At 37.2% G+C, this 18,341-nt stretch overlaps 1 protein-coding gene and 1 pseudogene across 1 annotated transcript; both read left to right on the top strand.

Annotated features, from left to right (window-relative positions):
* Nucleotides 1–13,562: 13,562 nt before the first annotated feature.
* On the top strand, nt 13,563–14,498 carry LOC123831435 (olfactory receptor 1013-like). The gene has a single exon (XM_045858314.1). It carries the CDS (start codon nt 13,563–13,565, stop codon nt 14,496–14,498), a length of 936 nt encoding a protein of 311 aa, XP_045714270.1.
* Nucleotides 14,499–16,509: 2,011 nt separating this feature from the next.
* LOC123831434 lies at nt 16,510–17,448 on the top strand (annotated as a pseudogene).
* The last annotated feature ends 893 nt before the right edge of the window (nt 17,449–18,341 follow it).

Raw genomic sequence — 18,341 nt, 5'->3', positions numbered from 1 at the left:
AGTTAATGTTAACTTTTTTTTAAACTGATTTGAGAGAGTAACATCATCTTGTTTTTCCACTTATTTATGCATTCATTGGTTGCTTCTTGTATGTGCTCTGAGTGAGGATCAAACCCGCAACCTTGGACAGTGCTTTAACCAACTAAGCTACCAGTTAGGGACAATTAATATTAACTTCTTGCTTTCTTTCTCTCTTCTTACTTTTCTTCCCCTTTACATCCAAAACAAGGAAGTAAATGTAGTGATGTAGATATTTTAAAGATGAATAAACCAAAGCTGATAAAGTAAAATGGTACGTTTGAGCTCACAGTTTCCTGGCCTTACTGTTTCCTTATATAAACAGTTTGTATTTAGTTGTTATGCAATAGTATGTGGTTCCAGAATTTGCTATGACCAGTGAGAAGAGAACCTAGGGTTCAAATTTGCTATGTGGATAATTGAGAGTATACCAGGATCATAACCATCTCTAAAATATTGTAAATTCTAAGAAATGACTCTCCAGCCCTGGCTGGTGTGGCTCAGGGAATTGAGCCCCAGGCTGCAAACCAAAGGGTTGCTGGTTTGATTCCTAGTCAGGGAACATGCCTGAGTTGTGGTCCAGGTTCCCAGTAGGGGGCACTTGAGGGGCAACCACACATGGATGTTTCTCTCCCTCTCTTTTTCCCTCCCTTCCCCTCTCTAAAAATAAATAAATGAAATCTTAAAATAAGGGAAATGACTGGTCTTCGAAGTCTGAATTTTAGGTTTTGCTGTTCTTGTGATGAATACACCCATTTTTATGATTCCTTGTATTCGGCAGTATAAAAGGCACAGAACACCCTGGATGCTTGGAAGGCCTGCAACATAACCATACTAAAGCTTCATGTGCAGGGTAGAGAGATGGGAGGAGCTACAACCAACAAGTGTCTCAATCAGGAATCCCTCAGAACAAATAATTGCATTTTAATTACTGGTCTGGGACATTATCCCTCAAGAATCCAAAATTCAGCCTAAGGTCCTAAAATGAGAAACCTCAGATAACTTAGGGATTTCACTGTGCATGCATTTATTATGTTTGTTTCTAGTCTACTTATAAGAGGACTGAGTCAGATTATGGTAGTTATTTATTTGTAGTTATCATAACAGAAGATTTATTTTATGTCCATAGAATTGTATTTTTGGGACATGAATATAATGTTTGTTTTGTTTTTTATTAGTAATTGTTTGCATGAGTAAGTGGTAAGGACAGGTATGAAACAGATCATTTCTACACATCTCTTGTGTCCTTAGGGTATGTATTTTTCCCTGCTCTGCCCATGTTTGTAATGGCCTATTAAGACATGAATAATAGTAGTAAAATAAAATCATTTGTTATTTAACTTAAGGATCTTTTGGAATTAGGCAGACTCTAGTACAAATTGTGGCTCTGTTAAATAGTCTGACTTTGAGAAAGTTGTATAGCCTGCCTGATCATTAATTTTCTCATCTTTAACATGAATATAAATCTACTTTGGAGTTATTGTGAAGATGCAATTTACTATCAGCAGAGTACCTAAAAATGTGTGCCATGCAATGGAGAATTGTAATAGGTAGCAATTAATATCTTCTTGATTTTTTAGAGGGAGAAGATCAAACATTGTTAACTTTTTAAATGTATTTGTTTTCATCAGCCACATAGTATTGTGGCTGATGCTGGGGGTTGGCCCTCTCTCTGAGACATGGTCTTCCGGGAGACTTTGCTTTCATATTTCTCTCCTTATCCTCCAAGATTTTCAAAACCAGATCCTAATTACTTGTTCAAGAGGATTTGTACAACTAATTCATACTTAGTGTACTTTGTAAGAACTGTATACAGTGTTTGTATTTAAAGAAAGGATCATCTCTTTTCTAGCATAATTCCCATAACTCAATGATGAATTCATCAGAAAAATATTTACAGACTTGTTGGCAGCCCTTCCTAATATTCTTCCTTAACTAGGTAAGGAACAGAATTATGATGCTATTTTTATTTTTCTTAGTCCTTGAACTTCTTAGTCCATAAGTTGATTTTTAGCAATATGTCTTGTTAATTGATGAACTGGTAACCAATTAAAAAACATAGAGAATTTTCACAGTAGTTAGCACATATAAGAATTGTATGAGTTTGTGTAGACTCTAAATATGTTTGTAATGATATGTCTTGAAATTCCAATATGGCTATGTCTAATAGTCCTTCTACTCTTAGAACACAAGTAAATTGAGTAAACCTGGGGTTTATATAATATTGGTAGCTATACTATGTGTCAGATACTCTGCTAGAACTTCTAGATGTGCTTTCTAATGCAATCATCAAGATAACCCTATGAATTAAGTACTAATATAGTTACCACTTAACATAGGAAAAGTATGAGATTTAGTGCAGTTTAAAAACTTTCCCAAGTCATCCATCAGAGAAATGGTGGGATCAGAATTCATATTCAGGCTGCCCTTGTTCAGAGTTCATGATTTTAACCTACACTATAGTACCTTGCAATGTTACCCCAGGAAAATGAGATATTACCAAGGACCAACAATATTATTGCTATTGGTCAACACCACCTTAATAGACAATTTAATTATACATCGGAAGAATATAGTCAGTTATGCAAGTAGTTTAAATTATAAAGATTAAAAGAGTTTTCTATTGAACATTCTGAATTTATGATGAACATATGCCTTTTCTAGTTGGTGTAAATTACATTTTAGATTTCTTCCCGTAATTTGCAGAGCAGAAAGATGAGCCATTCATCCATGGAAGACATATGTTGCCTAATATGCTCTGTCTATATAATGCCAGAGTAACCTAAAATAACCTGACCTGGACTAAAGTGTAGGTTACCATACATTGTATCTTATTGACATCAACTCACACCAACAGTTTTTTTCTTTTTCTTGAATTAGGTGGATTTTTTGGAATGTTAGGCAATGTTCTCATAAAAAAGAAACTACTATGCAGTAAATGAATTTGCTTGACTATGTACTTTGACTAAAGTCATAGCTACCATGGGGATGAATTTATTTTTAACTTGAGTTCAAGGCTTAAGAAATGTAGAAATTGGAAGGATTGATTTGAATTTTATCAGCACTGATTAGTGTTTATTGTGTGCTGGGGAAAGGAAAAACAGACATAACAGGATCACTAGAAACCTAAAGTCAATGGAAGAAATAGACTAAATATAAAGCAATAGAGTATGTTCAAAGAATGAAAATGTTTCAGTAGAGAAGACTAGTTAACTGTCTGTCAGAGTGAATGAAATCAGGGGGAGTTTCAAAGGGGACGTCATGCATGCCTAGTATTTAAAAGGTTGAAGAGGAGTTTTCCAGGCAGATGAATTAGGAAAAGGCATTTGCTAACAGTAGTAGCAAATGTCTGTGAGGTGAAATGGAGGGTGTACAGTTAGCTAGGTGATTGCTAACTTGATTGAGGGGCCAGTATAGAATCTATAGATAATTATAAAACATCCAGGGCTTTGGCAACCCCATATTTAATTTGGTGACCCTACTTTATACTACGGGTATTACATTTATTTATAAAAGTGCCTTTATTCCTCTTACCCTTGTGACAGAAATGTAGCTCTGTGTGTTCTGCCAGAAACAGAGTGTTTTATATCCTGAAAAACTGGCAGTGAATGGGTTCCAGATGTTTTTCAGCAGTTACAGCCATTAAGAGGCTAAAAAATGTTCTTTGAGGCAACTGCATTAAGAGGGACTAAGGGCTTATCCCATTTCATTGAATCTTCAAAATATCGACAGTGTTTAGATGCTGAATCAAAATTTTATGTTTCTTTATGTGAACAAAATTCTACATATACATGCATGCCTATAGAAGCAAGAATATTATTTTTGGTGTGCTTATATTATTTTTATGGTATAGATATAAATATATATATATGTGTTGTAGGTGCTTACATATATATTCAGTAATTACTTGTGATTTTGGACACGTTGTTTGCTGCCTTAAAGACTTAGCCTCTCTGCCATTTGTGGGGGTGAGGAGTGCCAATAACTCCTGTTCTGCACTTAACAAAAGTCTTTTTACGGGAGTCACATGGATCATAATGCTCACAGTTAACATATTTTGAGTCCTAATTACATATGCCTAACTCTGTCTGAGTGCTTTACATGCATTATCTCATTTACCTTGTCCATCATCTCTGTGAAGATGCTGCCCTTGTCTCTATCCTACAGATGAGGACAGTTAGGCGCAGACTGGTGGTGTGCATTGTGCAAGCACTCTCATCTGTGAGTGGTGGAGCCAGGCATGCAATGGGTGCCCTCCAATCATAGGTCCCATGCATTTCACCAGGGGTTGTGGGATCTGATTGTGTCATCTAAGAAACTCACTATGGGTGGGTGTCATTTGTCATTATAACTACTCCTAAAAAATCACCAAAGCATTTATCATTTGCAACAAAACTTTTTAAATACTGTTTGAAGGACATGGAAGGGAACTGAGTAACCTCTTCTGTTCACTCCTCGCCTTCTAATTTGATGAAAGCAAGGCTGTGACTTAATTTCTCTCTTCTTTTCCAGGCCCAACCTTCTTCATTCCTGGACTTCATATTTTACATAGTTTAGTTTTCCAGTTAACTGAATTACTAGATTTGAAAAGTCGACACTTAAATCAAAATATAAGAAAACCCTCTAAAAGGCATTATATCTGAATCAATGTTAATTGAAAAAGGATGTTTTGCATAAAGCAAACTTTTTCATGACATGCAACTACTTGGTTCTTAAATGTATTCTTGATAAGATTCCTTAGTCCCTCAGGTATCAATTTGTTCTTCATCACAACTTTTCACTGGAGCATAAATTCTATGGGAGTATTGGAAATGTCTGTTGTGTTTACTAATGTATGCTGAGCACCCACTACATACTAGATTATTAAAGAGATGTTTTTAAGAGGAAGAAAGGAAGGAAAAAGTAAAAGGAAATAGAGAAAGAAAAGACTGAATGAATGAGTGGAGGTCTGATTGGCAACTTCTACTTGCTATTGTATGTGCCACCCTCTAGGACTTTTTTATTGTCCCATATCTTCCTAAATCACTGATTTTCATCTGCTCCAGACTGGAAGTCAGTTACCAAACATATTAACTCTGTACATCAACTAAGAGTAAAAAAAGCACAGGGTGGGACTAAGGAACTCTCAGTGAATAGACCTAGTAACTAATCTGGATTCAATTTATTAATTAAATTTTATTAATATACAATATGTTAATAGTATATAATACAATTTAATTAATGTATAATGTTATCATACATTAATCTCTGAAATGATTATTATTAGTGACATGAATTCCAGATAAATGTTGCATCACTCTATGTTATTAGGGCTATTAATAATTGATGGTTTTTATTGGAAGATTGCTTTCTGCTTGTAAACATTATCCTAATTTTTTATACAAATTATTTAATATAACTCTCAAAATCCTCACAAATTGGGTGCTGTCATTATTCTCATTTTGTACAGAGTGAAATGATCCAAGCACCCAAAGTACAGACATGGTGATGAGGGAAGAATTGGCGATTAGTGTGCTCCAAGGCTGGTTCTGCTGGTGGTGTGCACAGTCTTTGTTCTTTTGGTTGTCAGGGTGACCAGACACTCAAAGGCTGCATCAGGGTGATCAGAGGAAGCACAGGCTGCTGTTCCCACACTTACATATGGGTTAGTGAACAGCACCTGAAGCAATGCCCGTCACTGCTTTTTACAGGAGTGCTGCATCCTGCTGTTTCATTGCTTGGTACGTAATTGGATCTTTTCAAAACAATAAGGCCTGAGTAAGACTTGAAGAGTGGATAGGGTTTGGAAAGACTATGAACAGACAAAGGAACATCCCATTAAAGAAAAGAAGAATATCTGCTTAACTCTAATCAATATGAGTTTTAAATTCTCTTTTAAAGGGATTTTAAAAAAAGATTTTGTTTATTTATTTTTAGAAAGGGAAGGGAGGGAGAAAGAGAGAGAGAACCATCAATGTTCGGTTGCTGGGGGTCATGGCCTGCAACCCAGGCATGTGCCCTGACTGGGAATCGAACCTGTGACACTTTTGTTTGGAGCCCACGCTCAATCCACTGAGCTATGCCAGCCAGGGTAGGCTTATTATAATTTTAAATGCATCAATAAAAACATCTAAAATTTCTCAGTTTTTATTTCTAAAATGGTAAATACTGATAGATATAAGCAATATAAAGAAAGTCTCTTTGGGGTCCCCAGTCAGTTATAAGAATATAAAGGTTGCTGAGCTCAAAAGATTCGAGAACTTCACACTTTGCCAATGGTTGACTCAGTTGTACAAGTGATTTACACTAGCGTTTCTATTTCTCTAACTTTTCTGATTCCTTCCTTTACAGTCTGTATGTAAACCATGTTCTTGTATCTGGGTGGCACTGATCATAGGCCTGATCATGTTATTTCTTGGTATATTTGTTCTTTTAAACTCCCTCACTATACTTCCCTGGCAATCTCTAGAGACCGTCTTGTAGCAATTAGCACAGTCGCTGGACACCTCAGAGGTGTCCATGTGCCCCACAACTCCCTGAGCGGTCTCTGCACTCCCCAGCTGGGTTATGTTTGATGTGACTCGCTCTTGGACCTGGAAGCAAAGAGGTGTGTTGAGGGTCGGGATGGAAAAGATACTGACATCTCTGAACTTCCTTCACTTTCTGGAATCCACAATGCTTTTCCTTAACTCGGAACTCTGCTCTTCCTAGAACCTACAGACCGTCCTTAGTATCCTCCCAGCCATCTGCCACCTCTAGCTTTATCACCTCCTTTGATTGTTGAACTTTTATTATTACCCTTCAGTTTTCAGGCCAAATATGACCTCCTCATAATCTTTTCTAAGATCCCACTCTATATAAGGCATTGTTATACAATCGCTGACACCTTATTGTTACTCCACACACTAGCTATAATTTATAAATATACATTTATATTATTATTTGATCACCTCTCTTATGAAGTCATAAGTTGCACAATGGCAGGCTTTATATCTTTATTTCTCACCATTTTATTTTCATTTCTGCTTTTGCTTTTTAATTTTCCTTTGATATTTATTAAAATGTTATATGCTATTTCATGCAATCTTCATAACAACTTTATGAAGAAGACAAGTTATTTCCATTTTATAGATGGGAAAACTGAGGCTTGGTGAGTTTAAGTGAACTGCTGTTGGCCACATGACCAGAGAGCTGTAGAGCTGGGATTCACTTTTAGGTGATTTCTCTCCTAGATTTGCCTCTTACTATTACAAAGCTCACCTAATATCTTACCTTGTCTCACAGTTGTTTCTCCCTCAATATTTAGTGCAATGCTGGATACCTAAAAGTTGCTTGATAATGGAGATCACGTGGAGGGTTATCATTAAGGAGAGGGAGGAGAAGGGGAGAATGGCGGGGGAAAGGTACAGGGAATAAGAAGCATAATTGGTAGGCATAAAATAGATGGGGGAGGTTAAGAATAGTATAGGAAAAGAGAAGTCTAAGAACTTATAAGTACAACCCATGGACATGAACTAAGGTGGGGGGAATCCTGCAGGGTGGGGAGTACATGGTGGATGGGGGAAAAGGGGAGAAAAAATCGGGACAACTGTAATAGCATAATCAATAAAATATACTTAAAAAATTGCTTGATAAAATATATCTTGAATGAATAAATATAATGATGGTTGGATGTGGAAATAAAAGTTTGCCCTAATCACATGACTTTGGTTCTGTCTCTCAATTTCATGGTTTGTAAATGGGTTCATTTTATTAAGTGATAGTTGGCATGTTTCAGAACTAAAGTTCTATGGTCTTTTCATTATCATTATTACTATAAACTGCAAATAATTCTCGAGCACCTGCTGTTTGAAGACTATTCTGTTGGTCATTCTTTTCTGCCAACTTCTCTTTTATCTGAAATATGTGAATGAAACTCACAAAGCAAAGGAGCTTTAGAGGTTAATTGCATCAATGATATTACTGATGAATAATCTCTGCCTGCTTCATTCCAGAAAGACAACTGAGCTTTCTAATTTGTCACTTGGCACCAGAATAACACATGAAGGCACTTTTTTGTTTTTGCATCATATCCCAAAGGGGTGCTCAGGCTTATATTCTCTCCCAGCGCAGTTAGCATTGGAAAGAGGATTTCTTTAGGTGAGTAGAAGGCACTTTTTATTCTAAGGTAATGTGAGGAATTGTGGACTTGAGTTGAAATTCAAATGAAGTGGCAATTTGTGTTAGTAAGTATAATATTTAATTAACCAGGGGTAAAAGGCGGTCATAATCTGAGCAAAAGACAAAGCAATTTTGTGAAAGAGAATAACATTTTCTTTCCTCTAATTATATTTGATGAGGAGAGCTGAAATGTCTTTTCTTTAGGCCTTATTGTCTCTTTCAGTGAAACAGAAAGTTAGATGTGCACCGGATGAGCGTTTTCATTCTCTGAAACCCTCTGCAGCTGTGTGTGACCCACCATCATCTCCTGTGATATCTTACGGGGCATTCATTGGCCCTTAGAGTAGGCCATTATATAGAAAACTTGAAGTAATATTTTCATGACTAAAAAGTATTTCTTTTTCTATCTAGGCAGTGCATGGGGTAGTAGCTCCTTAAGAGGAGAGCAATTATATATATCATAGAGATAAAGCCACATCTTTGAGATTATACTGTACATTTATAATTAATATCTAACAGGAGGATTATGTGATTAGTGTAGCAAACTAAGTGATAGGGACTGCTGGTACCTGGAGAGGGCTGAGAGGTCACTAAGGTATCATTTCCTTTGGGGTGATCATTCTCAGAGCCATCTACCTCTTAAAGAGGCCTCCCGGTGAAGGGAGGTGAGTGAAGACAGAGGGGAGAGACGTTTGGTGGGAGATGATGTCTGAGCATCTCTTGACTCTAACAAGGCATTCGGCCAGCTCTAAGTCTATGAATTAATGGCAAGCAAAGGTGGCTCAAAAAACCTCTCTTTTATGTCTATGTGTATAATACTACAGTTCAATATATTGTACCTTAAATTTCCCTCATTCTCTTTACAAGGAAACTGGGGGGAAATGATTTCAAAGTTAGTATCAAGAATGGTAATGCATTGCCAAATTTTTTTGGACAGTAGCTTGCCTTTTGGATGTTACTAACTGCATATTTGGGTTGCTAGAAAGTTTCCAGTTAAATTTTTGGTGTGCACAAAACAGTGGATAGAACTCGTTGGGGTGCTACAGGGTTTATCCTTGTCTTGTTTTATATCCAGGTCTTGCTTTTCCTTTTCACATTTTATGATACTTACCTGTGTCTTATGACTCATACTAAGCCATCTACAAACTTTTTTATTTGTAAAAGCATTGACATATACATATATGTACTCATATATGCATATTCACATGTTTATTTTAGATTTTGATTACTGTAGAAGAACACGAGAGAGACTAGGGAAGAAATATCTGGCAATTTTTAAACCCAATTGTAATTTTGCAAACAAGCCCTGCTGTTTTTCAAATTTCTGCAGGAGGACACACCAGCTCTGGGGGACCCGTGGCTTAGGTATAATTGTAAATCTTTGTGAGGTACAGCAAACAACAAATCTGAAGGACAGATTACAGATGTGAGGAAATCATAGAGAATGCACCTCACAGTTCCCACTTTTAGTTTTCAAAGTTCTTTTTCACATCTGTGAGCTTTGAAAGTCCCACTGAAGTAAGAAAAGTAGATGAGAAAATAGAATTTGGAGATTATGTTTATTTAAAATTGGCAGTAGCCAACTGAAACCAGAACCCAGTTCTCTTGATTCTTGCTCTTAAGCTGCTTCCAAAAATAGGTTTTGGCCCTGGCTGGTGTGGCTCAGTGGATTGAGTGTTGGCCTGTGAACCAAAGGGTCGCCAGTTTGATTCCCAGTCAGGGTACACGCCTGGGTCATGGGCAAGGTCCTCAGTAGGGGACACATAAGAAGGAACCACACATTGATGTTTATTTCCCTCTCTTTCTCCTTCCCTTCCCCTCTGTCTAAAAATAAATACATAAAATCTTAAAAAAAAAGAAATAGGCTTTATTAAAAATGACCTTAGCAGTCAACAGCCGTGAAATACTAAGGGAATAAAAATGCCACTTATTCTAATCCTCTTTTGCTTATTATTAAGAATTTCTACTTGGATGATGACTATAGCATTAATATTTATTTAAGTTTAAAAATTATAGATTCTTACCATTAAATAGTGCCACACCCTCTTCCAACCATGTTTTCTGACAAGGTCTGAACATGGAAAGAGGGCATTCAAGGAATCCATCTTCCTGGAAGAGAGCGTGGCATACAAAGGGGGGCGGTAATTTTTCTGGGGATTACTTTTAATAATTTCCTTGCTAATATTAATCATGGTCTTACTTTGTACCCTGATTCCCATAAGAATAGGTGATGAGAAGAAAAAGTCTCGAAGTGAGTCAACGATTAACTTGGAGGGAAATTCTGAAGGGACAGCTAGTTCTCCCTAGACTATTGAATCATGCCCAAATTATTTTAAACAAGGTGTTTATGAACCTGAGTAAGAAACTATCCCCGATTGTTCCCATAAAAGAATTCATGAATCAGTTACAATAGGTTGAATTATTGGTGGACTTTCCCATGCCTGTTCCTTACCCATAGATACAAAGAGTCTCTCTAGAAAACAAGAAAAAAAATTATATAGACCCTTACCCACAGCCCAGGGATACCCCTGGGTAGCATATTAGATTATTGGCAAATTATGGTATCCCCCAAAAGGAGCTAATAGTCTCCAGAGGGTTCCAGATCTCCCATTGCCTTATACAGGAGCATATAATGAGGGTGGCATTAGAATGGTCAATAAGGATGAAGTTCAAGTTCCTTATCCAGGAGCATATAATGAGGGTGGCATTAGAATGGTCAATAAGGATGAAGTTCAAGTGCCTTATAATAGTCTAAATTTCATGGAGAGGCTAGCTCAAAGCAGACCTCCCTGGTGTTTATTAACTAAGGAATTAAAAAGGGTTTATTGTAGCTGAATTTCCTGTTTATCTCTCCTTACATGTTTGTTTTGGTGATTAAAAGGTGGTGGGATTGTTAGATACCTATATCTCAGGTTTATTGATTCACATAATTCCAATGAAGTTGTATAAAATAATTTCTTGATCAAAGAATAAAATCCCCTCTAATGAAATAGCCCCTGAGTGTCTAAAAGATGTTGGAGTAACAGCCCTGCCTTTACCTTGAATAGGAATATATACCAAGTAGAATTAGACAGATAAAGAAATAAGAAAAGCTGGTTAACTATTATAAATTAAGCATGTAGGAGCCGTTACCAGGGAGTCAGAGTCCATGGTACATAGAGAAATATTTTAGACAGAAAAGGTAAATAGGTAAGTTACACATCACAAAGGCCTTATAATAAATGTCCTATAACCTCTATTCAATTTAACATATCCTTTTGCCCCATGACAAATTCTGAGAACTTTAATAAACAATAAGACATTCAAACTCTGTATGTACAGCTATTTCTAATTGTCTGATTTATGGCTCTCCTGGTCAAAATAATCTTTGTTTAATAAAACTGAATCTATGGGAAGTTTTGTACTTTTCCTGGTTACCTTTGTATTAATTTTTTTCTGCTTCACCTAACCGCAAATGTCAATCACTGCTAAAAATGAAAGTATAAAAACCTGTTCGTACTTGCAATAAACGGAACAGAGCATCACTGTCCTCTGAGGCATGTTGTCGTCTGTCTCCCATCGCCGTCGCCTTACCCACCTTTCAGGAACCCCTGGACCTAGCTGCGGCCGGACCACAGCAAAATAGATACAATTCCGAGAGAGGATTAAACATTATTTTCTAGCCCAATTTTAAGTCCACAGATGAGTATATGACTAAGATTAAGTTTTTTCTCCCAGCAGAAACTACTTTTAAAGCCTTGGATTGAATAGCAGAGATATGATGATCCCCTGACGATTCAGAGCCCTGATAATCATAACACAGCCATTTTCGATTGTGGCACAGTGTCGTGTGTACTGGGTTGTAACCCAGATGAGCAGAGATGGCGTGTCTCCCATCGCTGCCAGCACTCCAGCTGCTGTTTCTGCCTCTGAAGTCAAGAAGACTGGTAGAGATCAAGTTCCAGAACTTCCTATATTAAGAGGTCATCACAGATTTGGTGGCTTCAAACAACAAACATTTATTCTCTCATAGTTCTGGATGCCAGAACTTCAAACTTGATATCACTGAGACAAAAGCAAGGTATTGGCAGGGCCACACTCCACCCAGAGATTCTAGTAGGGAATCCACCCCACGCTTCTGGCTTCTTCTGGCTGTTGGCATCTTTTGTGGTTGTTTCACTTTACTCTCTGCTTCTGTGGTCCCACTGCCTCCTCTTGTGGCTGTAGTCAGATCTCCCTGTGCCTCCCTCATGTAAGGATATTTGTGATTGTATTGAGGGCTCACTCTGACAATCCACCCATCTCAAGATTCTCAATATAATAGCCCTTGCTCCACATAAAGTAACACTTGTAGATTTCAGGATATCTTTATGGTTATTATTCAGCCTATCGTGTTCCCCCAAATCCTTCAATTTGGCTAGCTTAGTTGTCTGTTTGTTTATTTTGTTTTTGTTTTTTTACTCTTGATTCTATAGGACAGCAATTTTCAACCTTTTTGATTTCATGGTACACATAAAGTAATTACTAAAATTCTGTGCCACACCAAAAATATATTTTTTCCTGACAAAAATTAGATATAATTTTGATTCATTCACACCATATGGCTATTATGTTGTTTGCTGTCACTTTTTTATTTGGCAATTTAAGGGAAAAGAGGTCAGTCCCTTTGACTAAATAGTTCATGTTTTAACAATTCTTGTGGCACACCAGTTGAAAATTGCTGCTATAGGAAATTAAATATGTTGTGAATAAATTATCAATTGGTTTATCTTTTCACTTCCTTTTACAGTATATTTGAGGGTCAGACAGGTAGCTATGGTCTCAAATTCCTATTATCTAAGGAAATCTATTCTTTTATTCAAGTTACACACTTTCTACTTTATAAAAACCTGTGTTCTTGATTTTGTGGATAAAATATAACCATGTTCAAAGAATTCACAATAAAAAAGAACTTCTAAGGATACTCCAAAATATTGTTAGTATAATAAAAGTGTTCTTCTTTATGTAATTCTCTGGAAAAAGACAAAAGGAATCAGAGACCAGAAGAGAAATTAGCATTTCCTTTCTAATTCCCCCTTTTATATCTTCCATGTGGTCCCCAGTCACACTAAGTGAGAAGCAGAAGACAAGATATACAAATCATCCTCTCTAATAAGGAGGAAAAATAGATTAAAAAGACAAGGTGAGATACACTATGCTGTGTTCTTAATAACTGATCTCTCAAACCAGCATAGAACAAATTTTCAGTCATCCAACAAGAATGATATCCAGTTCAGCATAAACATGTCTCACTTTGAACAACATATGTATCAGTTGGGTTTTTCAATGATCTAAAATGCCCAGTGACAAGGGAGCTTGTATATATTTTAAATCATGCCATATTTCTTAATCTATTTGCAGAGAGAGACCATAGAAACTCAGAATCAATGGATGAGAAAAATTTCACCCAAGTGAAGGAGTTCATACTTTTAGGGTTCACAGCTGACTTATGGTTACAGAGTGTTCTCTTTTTCATCTTCCTCACCATTTATCTCTTCAGTCTCTTGGGGAACATCACCCTGATTTCTCTGATCTGTGCTGATTCTCGGCTCCACACACCCATGTATTTCTTCATTGGAAACCTTTCCTTCCTGGATCTTTGGTATTCCTCTGTCTATACTCCCAAAATCCTTATGACCTGCATCTCTGAAGACAAAAGCATCTCCTTTGCAGGCTGTCTGGCTCAGTTCTTCTTCTCAGCTGGATTGGCCTATAGTGAATGTTACCTGTTGGCTGCCATGGCCTATGACCGCTATGTGGCCATCTCCAACCCCCTGCTTTATTCCCAGGCAATGTCCTCAAGGTTATGTACCAGTCTTGTTGCAGCTTCGTACCTTGGTGGCTTTCTTAACTCAACCATCATTACCAGCAAGACATTTACCCTGACCTTCTGTGGGAACAATATAATTGATGATTTTTTCTGTGATCTTCCTCCTCTTGTAAAGTTGGCCTGTGACGTGAAGGAGAGCTACCAGGCTGTAGTCTATTTCATACTTACCTCCAATGTCATTACTCCCATCATGCTTATTCTCGCCTCCTATCTCTTCATCATCACCGCCATCTTGAGGATCCGCTCTACCCAAGGTCGTCTCAAGGCTTTCTCCACTTGTGCCTCTCACCTGACAGCTGTCACCTTGTACTATGGTTCAATTCTCTTCATTTACTCTCGACCAAGTACGAGTTATGCCCTGCAAAGGGATAAAGTGGTGTCAGTGTTTTATACTGTGGTGATTCCAATGTTGAATCCTTTGATCTACAGCTTAAGAAATAAAGATGTTAAAGATGCTCTGAGAAAAATGGTAGACAGAGCAAAGTGTTTCTAAATGAAAATACTTGGTAAACAATGGCTGTATTTTATTTTACAGGTTATTTCCATGTTATCATTATCAGCTATATGCTCAAAAATGAAATGGACAAGCAAACAAACAAACATCATTGGATAATGTGGAAACACCAGTCTGTATTTTTGTCTTTTGAATGTTTCTTTAAAATAAGTGATGCATTTGGAAAAACTGTTATGTCTGTTGGCTTGGAAGTTTTAGTTTCTTAATTTTTAAATACCTAATATTTAAATACCTAATATTCCTTGCTTCCTAATAAGCAGGGCCCGTATGCCTTGAGGTAGAATACTTGTGCTAGATGAAATAAGCCAGGCAGTGAAACACAAATACCACAGGATTTCACCTATAAGTGGAACGTAATCAAAACAACAAAGAAGCAAAATAGAACTAGAGACATGGAAATAAAGAACAAACTGACAGTGACCAGAGGGGAGGGTGATAACAGGGGAAAGAAACGGAAGGGAAAAGTCAAAGAACATGAATAGAGGACTCATAGGCTTGGACAACAAGGTGGGGATTGACTGTGGGAGTGGGGGTGTGGGGGTTGGGTGGCACAGGGGTGAGCAACAGGGAAAAAGTTGGGACAACAGTGAAAAAAAAAGAAAACTTGCATTTGCATTCTAATTACAAACTGATCTGGTTTAGCTCAAAGTAAATGTTTTCAACAGTGAACTAAATCACAATGCTCTTTTGGTTTAGCTTTCTCCCACTGCTTTTTCAGCTAAGAGAAAAGCAGCTGGCTAGTGGAGCATCAGCCCTAATTCTGCATTTTTAACTTAATTCCTCCCTTTAGTTTCTCTCTGAGAGCTTTGGAACTTCAAGATGTGAACATTAAAGGATTTATGGTTATTCAATGAATCTCTGACACCAACAATTGGGGTCTTTCTAATGATCAGCATCCATTATATCAAAAACTTTCTCCACTATGTATATAAATCTAACATTAACAAGCAAATGTGGGGAACATAAAAAAGTTTTTTTAAACTCTTTTTAATAAGTAAAGAAACCCAAGTTGTCAGAGGGTTATGGCATTGCCTTAGCTAGCAGAATAAGAAAGAAACAATTCTCCTATAAAAGACAAACATGGCTTAATAGTTGAAATCATATACTCTTGTTAAAGACAATTCTGGGTTCAAATACCAGCTCTGTTGTTGACCAGCTCTGTGACCTTGAAATTGTCTCTTTTTAAAAAGATTTCATTTATTTATGTTTATAGAGAGGGGAAGAGAAGAGGAAAGAGAGGGAGAGAAATATCAATATATTGTTGCATCTCCCATGCTCCCTACTGGGGACCTTGCCTGCAACCCAGGCATGTGCACTGACTGAGAATTGAACAGGCGACCTTTCGGTTTGCAGCCTGCCCTCAGTCCACTGAGCTACACCAGCCAGGGCTTGAAAGTGTCTCTTGAACTCCATGAGGATCATCATAATACTTACCTTATAAAATTGCGTAAAGGATTTAGTGAGTTGAAATTAAAACTTAGAATACTAACTGACACACAGTGGTATATATGTACATATATATTTCTATTTGTATTAATTGCAGCAGAAGTAGTATGTATATTGGTATTTGTATAACCATTAGCACAATGCATGATACATAAATTCTCAGTGATATACAAAGGGTACTGAAAATTTTTTGTGGGCTTTTTATGTACCTAACATTAGGCTGGGTGTTTTCATGAATCTTTGCTACCCAATCAGACAACCTGCCAGTTGCTTCATTTTTCTTGTCTGGTGAGACTGAGGGACTTGCCTTGCATTAAACAAATAAGTGAAAGCCTTCATTTTATAATCATATTGTAACACCAGTTCCTGTGTTCCTCCAAAGCCACAGACTGAAGTTCTGTTATACTAGATAGGCATGGATAAATGTCTGTAAGACTCACAGTAATTGTTGACTTAACTGATACCTTTGTTTATTTCTTTCAATAGAAAAATCAGTAAATAATTTTTCCCCCCAAATCATCATCAGGATTTCTTCTTTGTGAACATGGAAGTAGGAAATTATACCATGCTGCCTGAGTTCATTTTGGTAGGGTTTTCAGCAAACCCCTGGTGGCAGCTGATTTTATTTGTAATATTTCTGACATTCTATTTGATAACCTTGTCAGGGAACATGACCCTGGTTACTTTAATTCATATTGCTCCTGCTTGCACATACCTGTGTACTTTTTCATTGACAATTTGTCTTTTTTTTGACTTTTGTTACATCTCTGTGTATGTTCTCAATATCCTGGCCAATTGTATCTCAGAAGATAAACACATTCCCTTGGCTGTATGTGGAGCCCAACTGTTCTTCTCCTGTGTTGTAGCCTATGCTGAGTTCTAGTTCCTAGCAGCCATGGTGTATGACTGCCACAAGGCCATCTATAACCCATTCCTGCATTCAGGTACTATGTCCAGCTCTCTGTGTACTGGCCTTGTTGCTGACTCTCACATAGGAGGGTTCACGAATGCAACAGCCCATATTGCCAACACTTTCTGCCTTAGTTTTTGTGGTAAAAATATCATGGACCATTTCTTCTGTGATGTACCACCATTGATAAAAATGTCTTGTACAGAAACCCAGGGCTATGAAAAAGTCCTCCTGGGTGTGGTGGGCTTCACCATTCTCTCTGGCATTCTTGCCATCCTGATTTCCTGTTTCAACATCCTTCTGGCTATTCTGAGAAACTGCTCAGCCTGTGGAAGGTGCGAGGCCTCCTCCATCTGTGCTTCTCACCTCATCTCAGTCATGCTCTTCTATGGATCTTTGCTCTTCATGTATTCAAGGCCAAGCTCCACCCACTCTCTGGAGAAAGACAAAGTGGCTGCCTTGTTCTACACTGTGGTCAGCTCATTGCTGAACCTTATCATCTATAGCCTGAGAAACAAAGATGTCAAAGAGGCCTTCTGGAAAGCCACATAGACCATAAGGACACAGAGATGAATGTTATCTTTTCAAAGAATGCTCTCATTGCATTTTTCAGAGTACTGGCTTATAGATAGACATGTTGGTAAATGTTGCAATATTTCAAATAAATATAAGTTATACTCAAAACAATAAAACATGATCAAACCACTATTAATTGTTTATATTATTTTGTTGTGATTGAACTATTTTAAACTTATAACATTGGGTAGTTTAATATTCCACAGTATTTTATTTCTGAATTAATTGATTTAGGATAAGGCCTAGACATTGATATTAAAACCAAACAAACTACAACAAACATCTATAGTGCATTTAAGATTAAGTGATATCAGCCCTGGCTGGCGTAGCTCAGTGGATTGAGAGTGGGCTGGGAACCAAAGTGTCCCAGGTTCGATTCCCAGCTAGGGTACATTCCTGGGTTGCAGGCCATAACCCCCAGCAACCGCACATTGATGTTTCTCTCTCTCTCTCTCCCCCTTCCTTCCCTCCCCAAAAAATAAATAAATAAAATCTTAAAAAAAAAGATTAAGTGATATCATTATGGAGGCATTATTTAGCTAATGTGGCTCTTTGTATATTGAAAGGACTAGTTAATGTTAACTTTTTTTTTAAACTGATTTGAGAGAGTAACATCATCTTGTTTTTCCACTTATTTATGCATTCATTGGTTGCTTCTTGTATGTGCTCTGAGTGAGGATCAAACCTACAACCTTGGACCGTGCTTTAACCAACTAAGCTACCAGTTAGGGCCAAGTAATATTAACTTGCTTTCTTTCTCTCTTCATATTTTTCTTCCCCTTTACATCCAAAACAAGGAAGTAAATGTAGTGATGTAGATATTTTAAAGATGAACAAACCAAAGCTGATAAAGTAAAATGGTACGTTTGAGCTCACAGTTTCCTGGCCTT

Source organism: Phyllostomus hastatus, unplaced genomic scaffold (assembly GCF_019186645.2).
Source record: "Phyllostomus hastatus isolate PE091 unplaced genomic scaffold, TTU_PhHast_1.1 phas_scaffold_177, whole genome shotgun sequence".
Lineage (NCBI taxonomy): Eukaryota > Metazoa > Chordata > Mammalia > Chiroptera > Phyllostomidae > Phyllostomus > Phyllostomus hastatus.
Note: the sequence above shows the minus strand (reverse complement) of the source record. Positions and strands in the feature narration are given on the sequence as shown.

What these genes read in the sequence shown, in the direction of transcription:
- LOC123831435 (XM_045858314.1), top strand. Translation starts at nt 13,563, where the DNA reads ATGGATGAGAAAAATTTCACCCAAGTGAAGGAGTTCATACTTTTAGGG.